Source organism: Schistocerca serialis, chromosome 3 (genome assembly GCF_023864345.2).
Source record: "Schistocerca serialis cubense isolate TAMUIC-IGC-003099 chromosome 3, iqSchSeri2.2, whole genome shotgun sequence".
In the NCBI taxonomy this organism is placed as follows: domain Eukaryota; kingdom Metazoa; phylum Arthropoda; class Insecta; order Orthoptera; family Acrididae; genus Schistocerca; species Schistocerca serialis.
In genome coordinates, this window is record NC_064640.1 from 360092067 (window position 1) to 360113177 (window position 21111).

The 21111-nt window shown below is 36.0% G+C and overlaps 1 protein-coding gene across 7 annotated transcripts in view; it reads right to left on the bottom strand.

Moving 5' to 3' along the window:
• LOC126470165 (cAMP-regulated phosphoprotein 21) overlaps nt 1–21111 on the bottom strand; it is a 1039480-nt gene that overhangs the window by 126301 nt on the left and 892068 nt on the right. For 6 of the 7 annotated variants that reach the window (XM_050097798.1, XM_050097794.1, XM_050097797.1 and 3 more), the window contains one exon: nt 7083–7130. The exons of the other annotated variant lie outside the window; for it this stretch is intronic. In XM_050097798.1, the coding sequence (XP_049953755.1) occupies nt 7083–7130 (48 nt within the window). The remainder of the gene's footprint in view (nt 1–7082; nt 7131–21111) is intronic. 7 annotated transcript variants of the gene reach the window in all.

A 21111-nucleotide genomic window follows, 5' to 3' on the forward strand; every position in this document is an offset into this window, starting at 1 on the left:
TAATTCAGAGGCAGGCTGCTAGATTTGTTACTTGTCAATTCAATCAGCACACACGTATGATGGAGATGCTTTGCAAATGAAAATGAGAATTATTTGAGGAAAAGCAGTGTTCTTTCTGAGTAATACTGTTGAGAAAATTTAGAGAAAGCTGACTAGTGAATGATTCTACTGCCACCAACATACATTTTGCACAAGGAATGCAAAGATAAGATAAGAGAAATTAGGGCTTGTAAGGAGACATACAGACAGTCAGTTTTCTCTCACTCTGTCCGTGAGTAGAGCAGGAAAGGAAATGAATAGTGGCAGTACAAGGAACCTTACATTAGGCACCATAATGTGGCTTGCAGAGTATGTATGAAGATGGAAATGTAGTTCTTAGGGTGCATCTGATGTTTACTCTTGCTACTTCCTTCTGGGGAATGAGCTTGAAGAATTAGAACACTGTAACAGTTGGAGACTGGTATTGATCCAGTTGATAATGAACCTAGTTTCATGTCAGATAAATATGTGGAACACATTATGACAACCACATGATAGTCCAGCAAGTCTCTCCTGATAGGCTGCATTTTCTGCAGCATTCTTGCATGTGCCAGCACAGTAAGCAGCTAATTTTCCAGTGCAGGTACATTTCTGGAGATGGCTGAGTCAACAGTACATCAAGCCTTATATTAGTGGAACTGTGCTCTTTACAAGTAAGTTGTAGTTTCAACAAGATGCATGCACGCATGCATGGGCAGATGTGAGTATTCACACAAACTGTAGAAGCACATGATTGATTGTAATCAGCATATATGGGCTAATGTGAGTCACCAAACAAACTATTGAAGCATATGATTAATGATAATTTTCTATTATTTTTTGAATTGGCATTGTTGGTGACTGTCAATGCCCTATCTTCTTCCATCTATTATCAATGGAGAAACTTATAATGTGTTTGTGGAGAACATCCACCTGATTTACTAGCAGATGTGTTATTACCTGTGCAATGGAACACATACTTTAAGCATAATGCTGACCATCCTCATTTCAGTGTCAGTTTCTAAACAATATATTTATGACAAATGGATTGAAAGCAGCATGTGTCTCTCCAAATGCTTAGATGTATTTTAACATTAGTTTGCTGTCCATTGTATGTTACAGAAATATAAACACTGATTAAATAATGTGACTAAATAAATAAATATGGAAACTGTCTGAGCAACAGGCACTGCAGTGTAGTCCATAAAATAGATAAAAATGAAATATTCCTTGTTCTAAATGTGTTAAATAAATATGGATCCTACAAAATTATAATAGCTAGTATCATGCCAAACTGACTGTCATTGGAAAATTAAAATATACTTTTACTCTGAATTCACAACTACTGTGCAGTTGTGTATGGCCACTTTCACATGGTGGTCAGAATTATGTACTAGATGAAACGTAGTTAAAACACAAAATAACCATTAACTGTTTGGATATATAAATCATATAATCCATCAAATATGCATGTTTGAGTTACAGTTAGTGTTCCTCAAGTCATATAATGCAAAAGAGTGTATGTGGTGAGCCTGGTCTGCAATGAAATTAAATAAATTTTTCACAAAAGACAAAGGTTATGGGAAACTAATTGGGTGTTCATGTCCAGGCCCCTATATTTTTATCTTCTTCCTGTTTTCCTTTTCATTGAATATCCATAAATCATTTCTTTGCTTCTCTTGTTAACATTTCATTGGGAATGGCTTATCAAATTGATACACCAAAATTTTCTGTCAATTACGTGTCAAAAATTGACAACAATGACACATTCTTGCTACTAGCTTCCTTCTCTGACCCTTTTTGTTGTTGTGTACTTCTGTACTGGAGTAACTGCTATGTTGTCAGGATGTCTGCTGACTGCTCAGTTAGAGACAGTGGCCTCTCCTGTTTCATTACAATGGCACATTTACTTCGTTATCAACATAACTTTGCAAGTATTTGACAGCTACTTTGGAATGTTAATGGCATTTACCTTATTTTTTTATTAAGGCTGTCTGAATATCCAATATTAGATTGATACACTACATCTTATTGTGATGCTTTATTGGAATTTTCATGTATTAATTGGGTTGTAATTGATCATGGTATACTACAGTAAGGCTTATAGTCTCCTAGACCCAAAGCATGTCACTGAAATACAAAACATGTTATTTTTAAGAGAACAGTAATGAAGTTCAAGAGAATTTTGTAAATGAAGTGGATACAAACTGTGATGACAAAATTTAAGCTCGGCCAGAATATTCTGAAACAAAGTAAGGAGAAGACAGTGATGGCGAGGAGGAAATGCAATCCGAAAACAAAGGAAGTAGGTTACAGTACGCTTGTTCGCCCACTGCTTGAATACTGCTCAGCAGTGTGGGATTCGTACCAGATAGGGTTGACGGAAGAGATAGAGAAGATCCGACAGAGAGCAGCGTGCTTCGTTACTGGATCATTTAGTACTTGCGAAAGCGTTACGGAGATGATAGATAAACACCAGTGGAAGACTCTGCAGGAGAGACACTCAGTAGTTCGGCACGGGCTTTTGTTAAAGTTTCGAGAACATACCTTCACCAAAGAGTCAAGCAGTATATTGCTCCCTCCTACGTATATCTCGTGAAGACACCATGAGGATAAAATCAGAGAGATTAGAGCCCACACAGAAGCATACTGACAATCCTTCTTTCCACGAACAATACGAGACTGGAATAGACGGGAGAACCGATAGAGGTACTCAAGGCACCCTCCGCCACACACCGTCAGGTGGCTTGCAGAGTATGGATGTAGATGTAGATGTAGATGTAGAGAGGAAGTACTTGAGAAAAATGAACTGTACTATATTGGAAGGAGGAAAAAGACAAAATGGGATAAAGTTTCATCATCATAGGGAGTATGTTTCAGGGCCCAAAATATTATTCAAAAGTTACCTGGACCAATAGATTTGGGAAAATAAATGAGAAAGCCTTTGGAATACTGCAATTGCCTCATAGTTCATTCAGTTTTGCTCATTATAAATCCATAAATAAATAAGTGAAATGAGAGCAACAAAACTTCATTTGAGCATAAATAAACATAAAACTAACAGATGTTATTCAACTGAAAATATTCAAAAGTATCTTATTTTTAGTTTGCATTTCCAAAAGTAACAAGTAAGTAACAGCCAGTACCTATAGTATCTGCTGGGAAAAGATGGAGATGGCAGTGAAAAATTTTGCCTCATAATGAACATAAAAAATTTCAAATTCACAATGCAAGGCCTTAAATTTGACACTCATATGACTTGCAGTGATGGCACTGAAGGTTGACTGCTTCATGCAATTTTGCAAGAAATGGGTACCATTCAACCATAATTATATTTTATGCAATGATCAGTATGAGGGGAATGAATCCATGAGGAATTTATCTTGACAACAATGAAAAAATGTGTCACTAGAAAACTATTTCTGAATCACAAAGTGTTCTCACATTTAATTATCATAGTAATAACTTGTAATTATGAAGCTGTCAGCTATTTCAAAGTTCTCCCCTCTTTCCTTTTCTGCCATTCACACATTGCATTATATCACTTTCATAGAATATCTTGCCACTCAGTTTCATCTCTGACCATTTGGCCACTGTATGTCACTGTACATTGTTACACTTCTAAGTGGTATGCTGTGTTACAGCTGGTTAGGGAATACTTGGCAACATGTCTGGTAATGTGGGAAAATATTTTATTACACGATTTTCTCCCTTATAGAATGTCCCATATCCACCATCTGTGATTCCACATGACTTGTGCATAATTTTATTGCACGCTAGGCCAATGTTACAGTATTTTTACCATTATATTATATGACAAAGAATTCATCTGTAACTCTAGTATGTAAATTTGACAGATTTATTCTTTCAAGTAAACAATGGATAGTTGTTTTATAACTTGCATTGTAAGTATGTCACAGTGTGTATGGAGTTTGGGCCATTGCATGAAATGGCTACACAGTTAAAACTACGAAGTAGTGATAAGTAAAAGAAATAAAAGAATACTTTAATCTCATCAATGATAGCCAGTGCAGCAGAATGTTATGATTCAGAATGCTAGTAAACAAAATAACTTTTAAGGATTTACAGAAATCCTTTTTGAAATTATGAAATAATATTTACATTATAGAATTCTAAAGGTTATTCTTTTTCTTAATAACATGTCATATGCCATAGTGCAATGGGGCAATCCAAATGCAGTTATTTGTTTTTTGAAAATCTTTATGTTTGAATAACTTTGGAAATGGTAAAGATGTTAAATATATGAAGCTAAGTGAACCAATGATAAAGATAAAATTTTATGATTCCCAAGCTCCCTCTGCAACAATCACTGGATAAGAGTGTACCAGATGCTTTGTACTGCATGGATCCATAATACCTTAATGGAAAAGTATTTGTTTGCTATTGACTTCCTTAGGATGAAAACTGATTTCAAGCTGTCTTAAGATAAACACATGGTCAGAATGATGTGTAAAATTAGTAAAGAAATACTTGTTCTCAGGAAACTACACCTCTATAATAGCATCCCGTACTCAAATTCATTTCTCATGCCTAGTCACATAGTGTGTAGTACCATACTGTGAGGCCACAAAAACAGCACAAACAATTTTTAACCCCAAAACTAATCAGTGATTAAAATATGCAGTGTTGTGCATTTTATGCAGACTCTGCATTAGAACACAGTTATAAAGTTGTTATTTATGGATGTTACTATTCACCTGGTGTCAATACAATCTTTAAGCAGAAACTGAATTGTGATCAGAACTGTGACATCCTGACACACTTAAGAGTTAGATATAATCACTCAGTGGAATAAATGACTTTAGACTGTGTGAAATGCTCAATCATATGAAAATATGAAAAAGGACAACTTGTTTAAGGCTGCTCTCACACAGCGAGGTATCCTGAAAGTGCAAACAAATCAGTAATCTACACATGGATGCAAATTTAGCATACAAGTTACCATATGAAGAGCTGATCAACACAGTTATTACATGTACTGTGTTTTAGAATGTGTACAGCAACAACCACATTCAATAAATGACTCTAAAATGTGCAATGAAGGATACTTTTTATCATATGAGATTTTAGGATTCTTTGCATGACTTACTATTTAAAGATATTTGTGAGAAAAAAGACTGCTTGTATGCATGCATGCAAACTCTTATGAAGATAAATTCATGATTCCAAGAATATATACATATTACACAATAATAAAAAGTTTGAAGACTTTTCAAATGAAGTTTTTGTGAGAAGTTAGTTGTCTTTTTATTTAGTTTCTGGCAAGATAAATTCATGACTCTGAGCATATACACATATTATACCCTGAAAACAAGTTGCAAGACTTCTCAAATGAATTTTTTTGTAGAAATTAGTTGTCTTTTTATTCAATTTCTTCCACTGAAGATTTTTCAGCATTTAGCCAACATTCTCTTGAAAGTCAAGGAGTCATGTGATCATGTGCACATACCTTCTTTACACATACACAATGACTCACAAACTTGTCATGGACCTCATGCTTAACTGAACAATCTGATCAAAAGTACCCAGACATATATTAGTGGACATAAATACAGTGTGTGTCCATCCTATGGCTTTATCATGGCTTTAACTATGCTGGGGATACTTTCAATGAGATATCTGAATGTCTGTGGAGGAACGGTTGCCCATTCTTTGAAACCAGAGAAGGTAGTAACATTGGGGCCTGGGGTCTGGGGTGAAGACGACATTCTAACACATCCAAAAGGTATTCCACTGGGTTTAAGTTGGGACTCTGAGCAGACCAGTTCACTTTAGAAATGTCATTGTCCACAGACCATTACCTCACTGCATTACCATACTGCTTTATGAATAGATGGATTTTATGCAGATACAAACAATAATTTTCTCCAAACTTCACCTCTACTGTACATGCTGATAAAGCTGTAAAATATGTCCCTACCCCTCTGCAGTCAGCATTTTCTTAAGTGTTATAAAATCACCACAGCCTAAACATGAAAAACACCCCCATACCATGACACCACCTCTTCCATGCTTCATTATTGGCACTAAACATGATGGCAGGTAACATTCTCCAGGCATTAACCAAACCAAAACCCTTCCATCAGATTGCCACAGGGAATAGTGTGATCACTCATTTCTAGTCATCCACAGTCCAGTGGAATTACTCTTTACACTGTGTCAAGCATTGCTTAACACTGACTATAGAAATAACTATAGAAATATGTCACTTTAGAGGAGCTGCTTGGGTGGCTTTTGAAAGCTTGAAATGTCCCTGATGGCTCTTTTATTTAGTTAACATCCAATGACTAGACCACATTCGAAACCACTGAGCTCTCTTGATTGACCCAATCTACTGTTCTACTTCTCTACTGACAACACAATTCTCTCTGCCTCCTTTTACACTGGTGGTCTTCCTATTATGACATCCAGTGGTCAGTTATTATGTACATGTATCTGGATACCTTTGATTAGATAGTGCATATTTTGATACAGGAACAACTTTTTTAATGTACAAATTTTAGCTTCCCACAATTCTAACAAACTTTTTCATATAGAAAGTGCAGGTTTCCAATTACTTAGAAGTAGCAACACATGGTATTTTATTTGTATTGTATGCTTAACAATAAGAGAAATTGCAAATTATTCTCCTCATTTAGATTTTAGATTAATGAAACTGATCAAATTTTCAGATACAAGCCACAAAAATGTGGATATGTAATGAAACGCTATTGTATTCCAGCTGAAAGACATTGTTTTTCTTTTGTTCAGTGATTCAGTAATTTATTAGTAGAGCATCCCATGGCTCTACTGTGGGCATGAGTAGAGAGAAAATACCTGTAATTATTCAAGAGAAGCAAATTGAAACTATGATTTCTTTACTGATGATAATTCACAATTTAGGATGTTGAAATTTTACATAGTGGCACTACTGTTTTATATGCTATGTATTTATTTCTTTGTATGTTGTTTTGAAAACAGTGTAGCACACAATATCAATTCTAAACAGCCAATGTAATAAATTATGACTAAAAATAAGGAATTTCTATAAAATAATTCCATACCTTTTTAAATATTTCCGAGTACTCTACCACTGGAATACACAGACAGGCCTAGAAATGGGCCATGGTCATGAGTATATGGTTTTCATAGAGGTATTATGTGATCTACTACACTTAATTACAGATTTTTTTACATCTGATAAATACACAGCAACAGAGGAAAATATAGGTAAGAGTATTTAAAACTATATACTAACTGGTAACAGAATGTATTACATGTACATAAAATCTGCATTACTAGAAAAAGTTAAACAATAATTGACAATCCAAGTTATATTCTACATGAGTTGATGATATTAATGTAACCATGAACTTTATAGAAGAGATCTTAAATCTGAACTGTAACAAAGATGTAAGTTATGTTAAATCTTGAATTAATTATTTCTGTTCCAAAAATAGATAGAGAAGCAATGTAATCCATTCTACAGATGTTTCTCTTTAAGTGCTAGTGAAATACTGATCCATTTAACAGGTTTACATAATCTGTAATACTCCATCCTAAAATACTTTTGTGCATTCAATAATATGTTCTTATCACAAACAGGAAACCACCAGAGATTTGCTGTAGTTACTTAATTTCAGTTAATGGTAAGATATTGGTCACAAGCCTACAATTCATTGGCAACTTCCAGCTCCATCTCTCAATGTTCTTCTCTATTACATACATAAAAACCACAAAAATATTTTTGCACTATTTCCGAAAGTCTGCATTGTCTGATTTGCAATGGACTGCATTATAACTTTCCTATTGTGGCTAGAATAAATGAAAAGAAATGTGGATTAAAGTTTCATTTCACATTAATGATGTGGTCATTACTTATGGGGCATAAACTACACAAGACAAGGGTGGTGTAGGAAAGACCAGTCTAGCATTTGGTTAATAAGAATAGCCAGATGCAGATTCAATCCCTTCTCCTTCCGAAAAAATTTAGAGGCCCGGTATTTGAAGCTGACTGCTGAATGATTCTACTACTGCCAACATGCATAAGGACCATGAAGATGAGATACGAGAAATTAGGACTCATATGGGGGCATGTAGATAGTCATTTTTCCCTTGTTCTCTTTTTGAGTGGAACAGAAAAGGAAATGAGTAGTAGTGGTACAAGGTACTCTCCGCCATGCACCATATGGTGGTTTGCAGAGTATCTATGTAGATGTAGATGTAGAATATATGGGCAATATCTCAATCCCACTTCAGCTGTAGCAATATACGTTGCTGGAAAGGAATCTGACAGAAGCTTTCTTGCTACACACAATGACACATGGCCAAGAGAATGCTTTTTCACACTGAGAGTAACATTACGTTACACATGAATTGACTGTCTCATCTAGAGAAGTTGCATATGTGTGCTTATTAGAAATTAAGTGTTTGTACATCACTATGAATTATAAAAATATTTATAGTAACTAAGTTGTCATGAAGCTTTGTATAGCATATTGTAATGATTATAGTTAACAATATTAATTTTAGTTGAATATCTAAAGCAACTGTTAAAAACAAAATTACGTAAAACCCACTATTTATGACTTACCATGATAAAAAGTTTCCTGAAATGGAAATGTGTTTTGTGTAAAAGTAAGTGAAGAACTGTAGCTAAATACTTGATCATTAGATAACTGAGTAAACAGAGTTTTAACTAAGAATTTAAATTTTACATAATTTTTCAGTTTCCTTGAGCTATATTATTTTATCTGTTGAATGACACTATTTTCATTTGTTGTATTGTCTAACTAAATGAGAAGATTGATACCACATGTATGTGAGACATGAATTATGATACTGTCAATAACTGTTTGTGAGCACGGGAGACAGACAGTGCAACATTGAGGTGAGTCACATACAATGGGGAATTGAAGATAATTGTAAAGTAGGTAGTTTTGAGTACTCTGTAGATATATTTACTTTGATACTTTGGATGAGTAAAGATGCAGCTAATTTTATTTGTTCTTTGGTATGTATTAGTTTGTATTTTTGTGAAAACTGATTTCAGAACTGAAATTGGTCAATATAAGAAGGGTACCAGGTTACGTGTATTGAAATATGAAGTTGATTGGCTACTCTGTTATTTAGCAAATCAGAGAAGAGCTTTTTGCATGTTTTGTACTGGGAGAGGATCTATGCACGTAAGTCTTGAGCTCTCCATGGTCAGCTCTTGTTTTGTGAAGTCCTGAAGCCCAAAGTTCTAATCTTTTTTGAAGATTATGCAATAGTTATTTTATGAAGAAATGGATTAATCTGTAAACATTTATGATCAGTCATAGATTACTACTATGGAAATTTTGAATGTTTTTGGGAGAACTGAGAATTTCCTTCAAGGGGTAATAAATTCCATGTGATGTACTGTGCAATTATAAACATGAACTTCCAGAGCCCTAAATATAATTAAATGCATGATATTTTAGTGAGCATTCAAAACCATTAAACACCATGTGTTTCCTATAATCTGCTTTTTAACTGGTAAAAAGTGCTGCTCTTGCAATAACAAGTAGTGAGTTCAAAACTTAAGCTGGTTACTAGACAGAGAGGCTGTGCTGCAAGTGTAAAAGGATCAGTCCAATCTGTTCTTACTTTCATTTGTGGAACTGTGAGCTAGGATGGGCCTGGTTGAAAAATTTGTGCACTGAAAATTACAATGTAGAACAGATATTTTATGCAAGAATATTTCTAAATGTAGTAGTTACAGTCAGACCAAATGAAAATACCACCCTTTCTATGTAGACAGTTAACTAATCCTAAACCCTGTTGACAGTTATAGTGTAGTTAATTTTTCACAACTTTTATCAATTGTGGAGGATTATACAATGCCTTGAGTACTTCTAAAAAGTGTTAGTCTTGTTTACATCCAATCACTGATGTACAGGTGCACAGCAGAAACCCTGCTACAAAAAGTATTCCCTCTCCTCTGTTATGTGATAGGGTGTAATTGTGTGTTCTATCTTGATAAAGAAGAGATCAATATAAATGTCTACTGTCCAAAGGACACATGTCTGTTTACAGCTGATACAGCTGTTCCTTTGAATACATATTAGACCAGAGCCATTTTAATGCTTCAAATCTGCAAGTGTTTATATCATATTAATGGCTTTATAATACTAATGATATTAAAATATTAAAAATTTCATAACAAGGAGTAGGTATAAGGTTTTAATTATCAACTCAAAAAATAAAGTTTCTTAATTATTTTCATTATTGGTTTGCTCGTACACATTGAAAGTTCTGGTACATACTGAAACCCTGCACCTCAATACTGTACTAAGAGGGTGAGTCAAATGAAAACCTTAAATATTTAAAAAAATATTATTTATTGTGCAGAAGTGGTACAAAGCTGTATCACTTTTTAACATAATCTCCCCCACACTCAATGCAAGTCCTCCAGTGTGTACAAAATGTAAAAATTCCTTTAGAAAAAAATTCTTTTGGTAGTCTGCGCAACCACTCATGCACCGTGTGGCATACCTCTTCATCAGAACAAAACTTCTTTCCTTCCACTGCGTCTTTGAGTAGTCCAAACATATGGAAATCACTTGGTGATGAGGAATGGCACAATTCCTTGCTCTCTTCATTACTGGTTGGTGGAAGTGAACCCAGGTTTCATCCCCAGTCACGATTCTTGCAAGGAAGCCATCACTTTCTCATTCAAAGTGCTGAAGAAGTTCTTCACAAGCATCAACATGTTGTTCTCTCATTTCAGGATTCAACTGCCGTGGCACCCATCTTTCAGACACTTTGTGAAACTGGAGCACATCATGCACAATGTAGTGTGCTGACCCATGAATAATCTGTAAACATGCTGCAATGTCATTCAATGTCACTCGGCAGGTTTCTTTCACTATGGCTTCAACTGCTGCAATGTTCTGTGGAGTCACAACTCGTTGTGCCTGACCTGGACAAGGAGGATCTTCCACTGAAGTCACACCATTTGCGAACTTCCTACTCCATTTGTAGACTTGCTGCTGTGACAAACATGCATCAACATACTGAACCTTCATTTGTTGATGAATTTCAATAAGTTCCACACCTTCACTACACAAAAACTGAATAACAGAATGCTGTTCTTCCTTAGTGCAAGTCGCAAGTGGGGCAGCCATTTTTATACTGATATGGTGATGGTATGTGTGCATCTGCACTATTCTGCCACCTGCAGGCCATTCTGCACACTGTTTGTAGCACACTTACCAGCTTATAGGATAACGGCACAAAATTTCGATTTGTTATTACAAATTTAAGGTTTTCATTTGACTCACCCTCGTATGTTGCAAGAGGAATGAAAACAAAATCACACAGTACATTTCTAAAATGAAGTACTATGTGGTAATTGATTTTCTGCTTTGAAGGAGAATAGTGCTGCAACACTCCATGCTGTGTTGGTGGATATGTAACACAACAATGTGCCAACATATTAGACAGTGGTTAGGTGATACATATGATTCATTTGTGATCAAACAAGTCCAAGTGATGACCAACAAACTACCAGATTGTCTCTCTGTTAGAAAAAATAATAAAAAATGTAGGTCCATGTTAAGTTTCCAACAGATTACCACTCTCCAGATTCTGCAACAGCTCATACCGAGACAAAAAACCTTCCAAGCTAAGACAGCAGCAGAAATGTTGCATCTGTGTCAGGTCAATCCAGATGAATTCCTTAGTCGCCTGAGCACCATAGATGAGTGCTGAGAGTATCAATATGACCCCAAGACAAAGGAGCAAGTTAATCAGTGGAAACATGTGGATTCACCACAGTTGTAAAAGGCAAAGACCCTAACGATCATAGCGAACTGTGATGAGCATTTTTTGGGTCTACCTTGGTGTAGTGCTAATAGATTATGCTTCTTAGTGGAAAACTATAACAGAAGTACATTACCAAAATATCCTGTTAAGATTATGGGGCATTGTCAAGACAACACAGCCAAAGGGGTGTTTTTGCTGTACAACACCACAGCTTATTCTGCAGAGAGCACAGTCACACAAGCTACTTCTCTGTGCAGTCACATTTTGCCTCACTTCTTGTCTTCTCCTGAAATGGGACCCTCTTCTTTTTTCTGCTTGTGATGAAAAAATTGCATGGCAGGCATTTTCAGAATGATGAAAAGGTGATTTTCAAGGGGGAATGTCCCTAGAAAATCCAAAATGCAGACTTCTAAAACCAAGGCCTCTGTGAAGTTATCCATCATTGGAAGGAATTTGTCACAATGAAGGGTGATTATGTAGAGGAGGACTAACACCATTAGCAAGTTCCTAAGTCACAGCTTGATGTTTTGTGAGGTGATGATCAAAACTTAAGAATTATTTCTCACAGATGTCATATGGCACCAAGCCTAGTATAGTTCTTCAGATTTGTGTCACTCTATTGGCTTTTATGACAATGTGACTGCTTCTTTTTCAAGATGTTAGATAACAATCAGAGGCAATCACCAGTAACTAAACGGACAACTTGTGGTATCAACATTAAGCCATAGCACTGTTCTTTTGTGTATGTCACAACATCAATAACATCAGGAAAGGAATAGATTGCTATTCACCATAATGATAACAGTATTTTTGTTGTGCCTGTCTGCAATTCAATGGGTTATCTTTATGGTGAGTAGGATTCTATCCTTTTCCTAACAACTAGTGGTATCAAGCATTAAACCATAGTAGTTTTCTTTTACATAATTTAACATGATATCTAACAATGACAACTCCAGGTTAGAACATCAACAGTATCAGGGAAATGATAAATATTGCTACTCACCATAAAGACAACAGACTTTTTGTTGTGCCTGTGTGCAACTCAATGGGTCATCTTTATGATGAGTAGCAATCTATCATTTTTCTAATATTGTTGTTGAGATGATATCTATTGATACTCTTTTACGTAATGCAAATCACACAGTATATATTTGTTTACTTGTTTCACACACTGGCAATTTCTCCATCTTGGTCGAACTGATGGGCAATAGCAGAAGATTGTTTTGAAATGTCTTGTTTTACACCTTTCAAAAGTTGAAGTACTTCAAATGTTTAGTGAACTTTATATTATTTTGGCATATCATTTAAGTGATTTATGAACCTGTGCAGTCTAAATTCTTTTGATTTCAGATAGTCAAACTGTTCTCCACTTATCCCAGTGACTATGTTGCTAATATTGGACTGGCATCAGTGTCCTTTTTTTTACAAATATTCCAAAAAAGGTTCCCTAAATCATTTAATTCAATTGTTAAAAAATACAAACTAATACATTCCAAAAATCAAAGAAAATAAAATTATAAAATGACTCTGACTAAGTAAACTAGTTAAGAGAGATATCTACAGAACAACTTCACAATATTATGTATGAGGAAATTAACTAGTGTTTAATGAAATCTTTTAGTTATATATTTATGAACAAGGAACCCATATAAAAAGAGAAATTTTCTTTGATTATAAGTTCATATTTGCTCCTCTTGTCAGTGTCAAAGGGAAGGGAGAGGAAGATCCCATACATGCTGAAGATAGTACAGACAGACCTTGGCCAGGGATTAGGAAGAAACCATCTCAGAATTTTCCTTGGTCTAGTTATACTGTAATAATTATATGCTTTAAGAAAGCATGCAGAAAGAAGTAAATGACAGGCAGCTAACAAATCAGAAATATATGGCCTTACGTCACTGTTTATTTTGCAGATTTCCTCTTATTAATACTCACACACATTGAATACTGGCCTGTGTTTCTCTAATCATTTACAGTTAAACCTTCTAATGTTTCTTGGTGGATCTAACAAGAGTTATTTCACATAAATGATGACATGTGTAATGAAATTTTCAGTACGTTTACTCTCCTACAAATGGGTGTTCCCAAAAGTGCTGTGAGTTGGTAGTGGCACTAGTGTTTCTTGCTATCCCTCCCAATTAGTATCTATTGGACAAATCTAATGCAGCATAGAAAACATTTAGTGGAGCACTGTGAAAACAAATCACAGTTGCCTTCCTTTATTCATTCTGTCATAATAATGAAAATTAAGTAATTTTCAAAATTCTGATTTAAGTAAGTTAAAATTAACTACTCTGTGATGTATCACTAGTTATTATAATATTTGAAATTGTAGGTTAAGTTCAAATTCTGCTAATAATGATCTACCTTTAAAATATCAAGATATGTTTCCTACATTTTAGTGTTTGTGCTAGATTATTTACCTGCCTTGAAACTGTCATGATATTGTGAATAAAAGCAGAAGTGAAATGATGATAATTTACCATTTATTTTCTTATTTATTTGTTTATTTTCTTATATAACAGTGACATCTTCTCTAGCTGTAAGCTGAATCATTTGGAAAGTATATGTAAAATGTCAACACAGTCTGTGAATTCAGCAGTAATTGATGAGAATAGTTTGAAAGAAAGCACTGAAATTGTTTCTTTACATTGCACTAAATGAAGACACTGAACAAAGTTCATTTATTTATTTATTTTGGGGGGGGGGGGGGGGGGGGTGGAGCAAATATATATTACAATGAATGAACAGTGTTTTCACTAGGGTTTTATGGATTGAGACACATAAACACAACATTATAGTGGACTATGATATAAAGATGTACACAGTGTGGCATATGGAGTGTGCATGGATAGTCAAAGTTTTTATGGTGAGCACTCACAACAAGCAGATTTGCAGTCGGCATGATGAACGGCAGTTACCTCAACATGTGGAAAAATGTATGTTAATGCAGATGAACAAACTTCTAATGTTCAGATACAGTATTACTTGTGTCCTGCTTGACACAGTCAAGTCATTTAAATATCTGTGTGTAGCATTGCAAAGCGATATGAAATGGAACTAGCATGTGAGAACTGTAGTTGGGAAGGCGGATGGTCAATTTCAGTTTATTGGGAGAATTTTAGGAATGAGTAGCCCACCTGTAGACCATAGATAGGATGCTGGTGCAACATATTCTTGACTTCTGCTCAAGTGCTTGGGATCCATACCAGATTGAACTGAAGGAAGATATTGAAGCAATTCAGAGGTGGGCTGCTAGATTTGTCACCAGTAGGTTTGAACAACACATAAGTGTCTGGAGATGCTTTGGGAATCCAAACGGGAACCTTGGAGGCAAGGTGACATTCATTTTAAGAAACACTATTGGGAAAATTTAGAGAACTGACATTTGAAGCGGACTGCTAAGCGATTCTACTGCCACCAATATACATTGCCCATAAGGACCACAAAGATAGGCTATGAGAAATTAGGGCTCATACAGAGGCATATAGGCAGTCATTTTCCCCTCACTCTATTTACAAGTGTAACAGGAAAGGAAATGACTAGTAGTGGTACAGGGTGCCCTCTGCCACACTCCACACGGTGGCTTGTGGAATATCTGTGTAAACGTAGGTATAGATGAAGATCAGCAGACAGATGCAATGGCTAACTATGCTTATGAATGTTCAGTATACAGCATGGGAAATACTACAGGGAGAGAGAAAACAGCCAGGAAATATATTTCTACAAGTAATGTACAAGAAATTTGTGCATGAAAAGCTTATGTTTTCTATTCCTTCCTTCTCTCCTTGCATGTAGAAGAGGAAACACAAATTTTGAAAAGTTTTATTACCACTACTCAATTCAATTATCATATGAATGTCAAAATGGCAGTTACTGAGGTAACATACTAGGGAACAGAAAGGAACTACAATTGCTTGATAGAGGAATGGCATCAGAACCAGATGAGATACTTCAAGATTCTACAAAGAATCTGTGAATGAACTTGTTCACATTCCAGTAACAGTTTCCTATAGTTTGTTGGAGGTATGATTGGTAACCAGTGACTAGAGAAGACAGTAGGTCATTCCCATTGTTGAGAAGGATCATACAACAGATACACATAATTATAGGCCTATATCATTGATGTCAATCCATTGAAGAATTATGAAAAATGTTATATGTTCAAGAATATTGATGTTTTTGGACAACAAAAACCTCTGCTATAAAAAACCAACATGAATTCCACAGACAGAGCTCTTGCAAAACTCAGCTCACTCTGTTGGCACTATAGACAATGGCACTCAGGTTGATGCCAAGTTCCTTGACTTCAGGAAGGCATTTTACGCTGTCCCACACTGCCATTTAGTCAAAACAATATACGCTTAGTGAACATTAACCAGATATGTGACTGCATTCAAGACTTCCTTGCAGGTAGAACTCAACACATCACTCTTAACAGGGCAAAATCAATAGATGTAAAGGTAATTTCTGGACTACCCCTAGGAAGAAATGATCTAGTATAAAGTGTAATAAGCTCTTTAAGAATATTTTCAGATCATGAATTTGTCTATAAGGCAGTATCAACACTAGAATATGGCATCAATTTACAGAATGACATACAGAGGACTGATGAATGGTGCAGGTTCTAGCAGTTGACACTGAACATAAATAAATGTAACATATTGCACATACATAGGGAAAGAAAACCACTACTGCACAGCTAATAGTATTGATTCACCACCCAATACTATTATCATTGCAGTCCCACTGTGATGTAGTATGTAGTCACACTAAGTGACACAATTAGTCCATTATTTGAAAAATTTGTAGTAAGACCCAGATCAACGCCCTTTGTCTTGATACGAATGAAATGGTTTACCTAAGGCTCACCAGTGTGGCTAAAAAAGGGAAATACCATAGATCACCCTCTGACACAGAAAAAATTCCACTTGGTGAAAGAAGGGTGAAAATAACGGATCACCTATTTTGTCTTAGGTGACAACTCTCAACACTTTGCAAGAAAATGAAAGTCAAAGTTTTGATACTAGTGTAGTGGCTAAGAGCAAAGTTTTGAAATTTTTCCACACTGTGTTCAAATACCATTGTTTATGTGTGTGTGTCTTGGTGTTGCAGAAGTGTGTAAGATCAATGACACCAACATTTTTGTAACATTGAGAAAAACAATGGGATTGTTATTAAAAGATATAACCATTTCAAACCACATTAAAAATAAATTTTATCACTATTAATCTTTTATAACCTTATATAATGAACAGTAATTAAAAAGAAAAACATATGAATTCTATTATTTAATTGCCTGCTTTGATTTTTTACTTTTATACTTAAAAAGAGCCAGTGAATTCCTCTTGCGTGATGTATATCATAAAAAAAATTCAAAGCATAAAAATCCAGAGGGACTTCTAGACTTGTCTGCTTGGTGAAGTAGCACAGATGGTGATCTGTAGCACCTCTGTTGAAAGAGCACAATGCCAGTGCACACACAACTCTTTCGGAACACACCGTTCATTGTACATTGTTGAACATGGAGCTCCACAGCAGATTACCCCTACATATACACATGGTGACCCAATGACGTCATCAATTATGACTGCAGTGGGCACAGGACCCTCAGTATTTGATTGTTCATCAGTGGAAAAGTATCGGCTATTCAAGTGAATCACATTAGGTCATGGTCATCTCCACAAATGCTGCCATTGAGGTGAACAGCAACTCAAAATGTGCAGTGCACCATGGTCACAGGCTGGAGGGAGCAATATTAAGCTATGAGAGACAGTGTCCTGTGCTTGCGTGGGACTTGTTCTAGTAGTTGAAGACATGCTGACAGTTGTGAACAACCTGCATCCCTTCATCCTTGATGTCTTCCCTGAAGGCGATGCCATTTTTCAGCAGTATAATTGTCAGTATCTAGGAGTCACAACCATACTACAGTGGTTTGAGGAGCACTTTAATGAACTCACAATGATGTCTCAGCAACCAGATTTGCCTGATGTAAATCCTATGGAACCCATCTGGGCTGCTATTGGGCACTATCACTGTTTATACCAATCATTAGTTTGTTATTCATGCTAATTACATGACCTGTGTGTAGATATTTAATGCCATATACCTCCACAAACCTACCAACAACCTGTCAGAGCCATGATACACAGAATCAGTTATGTATTTTGTTCCAAAGACAGACAAACAAGATATTATGCTGGTGATCATAATGTTTTGGCTCATCAGTGTACGTAAGAGCACAAAACTTTGTAGAAAGTTATCTTTTGTGAGCTTTCCAGATTTTGTGGCTATTTCATATCCATCATGATGGCATTTAATTAACTGGTTTGTGTCTTGTTGGTCTCAAGGACCAAATTTGCCACTGACGTCTTGAAGGTAAACATAAACCAATAGTAACATTTTTTTAGAAAGTGTTAATCCATACTGAGCAGTGTACAAGTGCACCAGCTCAGAATGACAAAACAGCTATCTTGAAGAAGGACCCAAGTGAAAAGAGGAGGAATCACTCAGGATAACTATAAAATGAACAACTCATGAATGTTTGATGGTTTTACAGAGGCTAGAAACAACAGAGATGTGATTACTACACAACACTGTGGCAGTGGGCAATGGGTGCAGTGCCTCTCTGCTGTTTGAAGGTTTTGAACGCAGAGTCTCAATCACCTCATACTATTCTTTGAAGGGGAAACATAGAATTTGGCAACATCATGTCACCAAATACCAAATACGTCAGCACCAAATATAAGTGTTTGTTTAATGAATTGTTGGGAACAGCTAAACTGTTTCCATTTCAAATGTCCACTACAGATCCTGAATTCAGCCCTGCTTTGCTTTTATATGTATGGATCAAAGAAAATGCATCACTTCACTAGTAAGAGAACATTATCATTCTGAGGTGACAAATGAAACAAACAAATCTATCATCAGTTTTTGGATCCTATTTTTACATAGAGCCACTTCTGTATGTTATTGACTCACGGGATGAGCAAAGTCATTCCTACTTATACAATGACCTGGTTGCCAATGAAACTGGGATATTGTCCTATTACAAATATTTTTATCAGTACAACAGGCAAAGAATTACAGTCACACATTACACAAGTGCCCTATTCTCATTGCACAGTAAATGGTAATCACAGGTAGAAGTGATGTAATTAATAAAATACTCTGCTGGATCTGCAATCAGTTGCTGGCTCTGCATTTTGAGAAAATGCTTTGATATTTTTTGCTCTGATACAAAATTATTGCCAGAGTGTGAGGTATTTAGCATGTTAATGATGTTGCTTTTCCTAATGATATTTCCACTAAAAAATGCGACTGCAGCATCCTCTGAATTTATATGCTTTGACTGTTTTTATGATATATATCATGCTGGGAAATGCACTGGTTCTCTTTAAGTATAAAAGTAAAAATATCAAAACAAACAATGAAATAATAGAATTTATATATTTTTGTTTTCAATTTCTGTTAATTATACAGGGTGATTCAAAAAGAATACCACAACTTTAAAAATGTGTAATTAATGAAAGAAACATAATATAACCTTCTGTTATACATCATTACAAAGAGTATTTGAAAAGGTTTTTTTTTCACTCAAAAACAAGTTCAGAGGTGGTCAATATGGCCCCCTCCAGACACACGAGCAATATCAACCCGATACTCCAACTCGTTCCACACTCTCTGTAGCATATCAGGCGTAACAGTTTGGATAGCTGCTGTTATTTCTCGTTTCAAATCATCAATGGTGGCTGGGAGAGGTGGCCGAAACACCATATCCTTAACATACCCCCATAAGAAAAAATCGCAGGGGGTAAGATCAGGGCTTCTTGGAGGCCAGTGATGAAGTGCTCTGTCATGGGCTGCCTGGCGGCTGATCCATTGCCTCGGGTAGTTGACGTTCAGGTAGTTACGGACAGATAAGTGCCAATGTGGTGGCGCTCCATCCTGCTGAAATATGAATTGTTGTGCTTCTTGTTCGAGCTGAGGGAACAGCCAATTCTCTAACATCTCCAGATACTGTAGTCCAGTTACAGTAGCACCTTCGAAGAAAAAGGGACCAAAAACTTTATTGGCTGAAATGGCACAGAAAACGTTCACCTTAGGCGAGTCACGTTCATACTGCGTTGTTTCCCGCAGATTCTCAGTGCCCCATATACAGACATTGTGACGGTTGACTTTCCCGTTAGTGTGGAAAGTTGCTTCATCACTAAACACAATCTTTGAAATGAAAGATTCATCTGTTTCCATTTGAGCAAGGATAAAATCACAGAAATCAATTCTTTTAATCTTATCAGCTGCAGACAGTGCTTGAACCAATTTCAGATGATAAGGTTTCATAACTAACCTTTTTCGTAGGACTCTCCATACAGTTGATTGTGGAATTTGCAGCTCTCTGCTAGCTCTGCGAGTCGATTTTCCTGGGCTGCGAACAAATGCTTGCTGGATGCGTGCTACATTTTCATCACTCGTTCTCGGCCGTCCAGAACTTTTCCCTTTGCACAAACACCCATTCTCTGTAAACTGTTTATACCAACATTTAATACACCACCTATCAGGAGGTTTAACACCATACTTCGTTCGAAATGCATGATGAACAACTGTGGTCGATTCACTTCTGCCGTACTCAATAACACAAAAAGCTTTCTGTTGAGCGGTCGCCATCTTAGCATCAACTGACACTGACGCCTAGTCAACAGTGCCTCAAGCAAACAAATGTACAACTAAATGAAACTTTATAGCTCCCTTAATTCGCCGACAGATAGTGCTTAGCTCTGCCTTGTGTCGTTGCAGAGTTTTAAATTCCTAAAGTTGTGGTATTCTTTTTGAATCACCCTGTATAATGTTATATACGTTTAATGGTGATAAAATTTATTTTTAATGGGCTTTGAAATTCTTATTTCTTTGATCAATAGTCCCACTGCATTACTCAATGTCACTAAATTCTGATGTCATTGATGTTACATACTTCTGAGACACCAAAAGGAGTACCATTTTGTTACAAACTGTTGAGTGTTGGCACCAAAATAGATGTTACTTTAATTTCACCCTTCTTTCACCACGTGATGTCTTGACTGTGTGATCTCTGGTGGGTTTCCCTTTTTAGACACACTTTCTGATGATACAGCAGGGTGCTAGTTGGGTTTCATGTGGAGACTAGAAGTAATGCATGTTTCCCGTTCAGTTGCATCAATTTGAAAAATATGTGGAATTAATCCGACTGCTAGAGAGAGGATGGTGGTATATAACTGATGACTTGTTTATCCTCATCTTGCAGCTCAAGGTGTTACTGGTGAGCCTTAT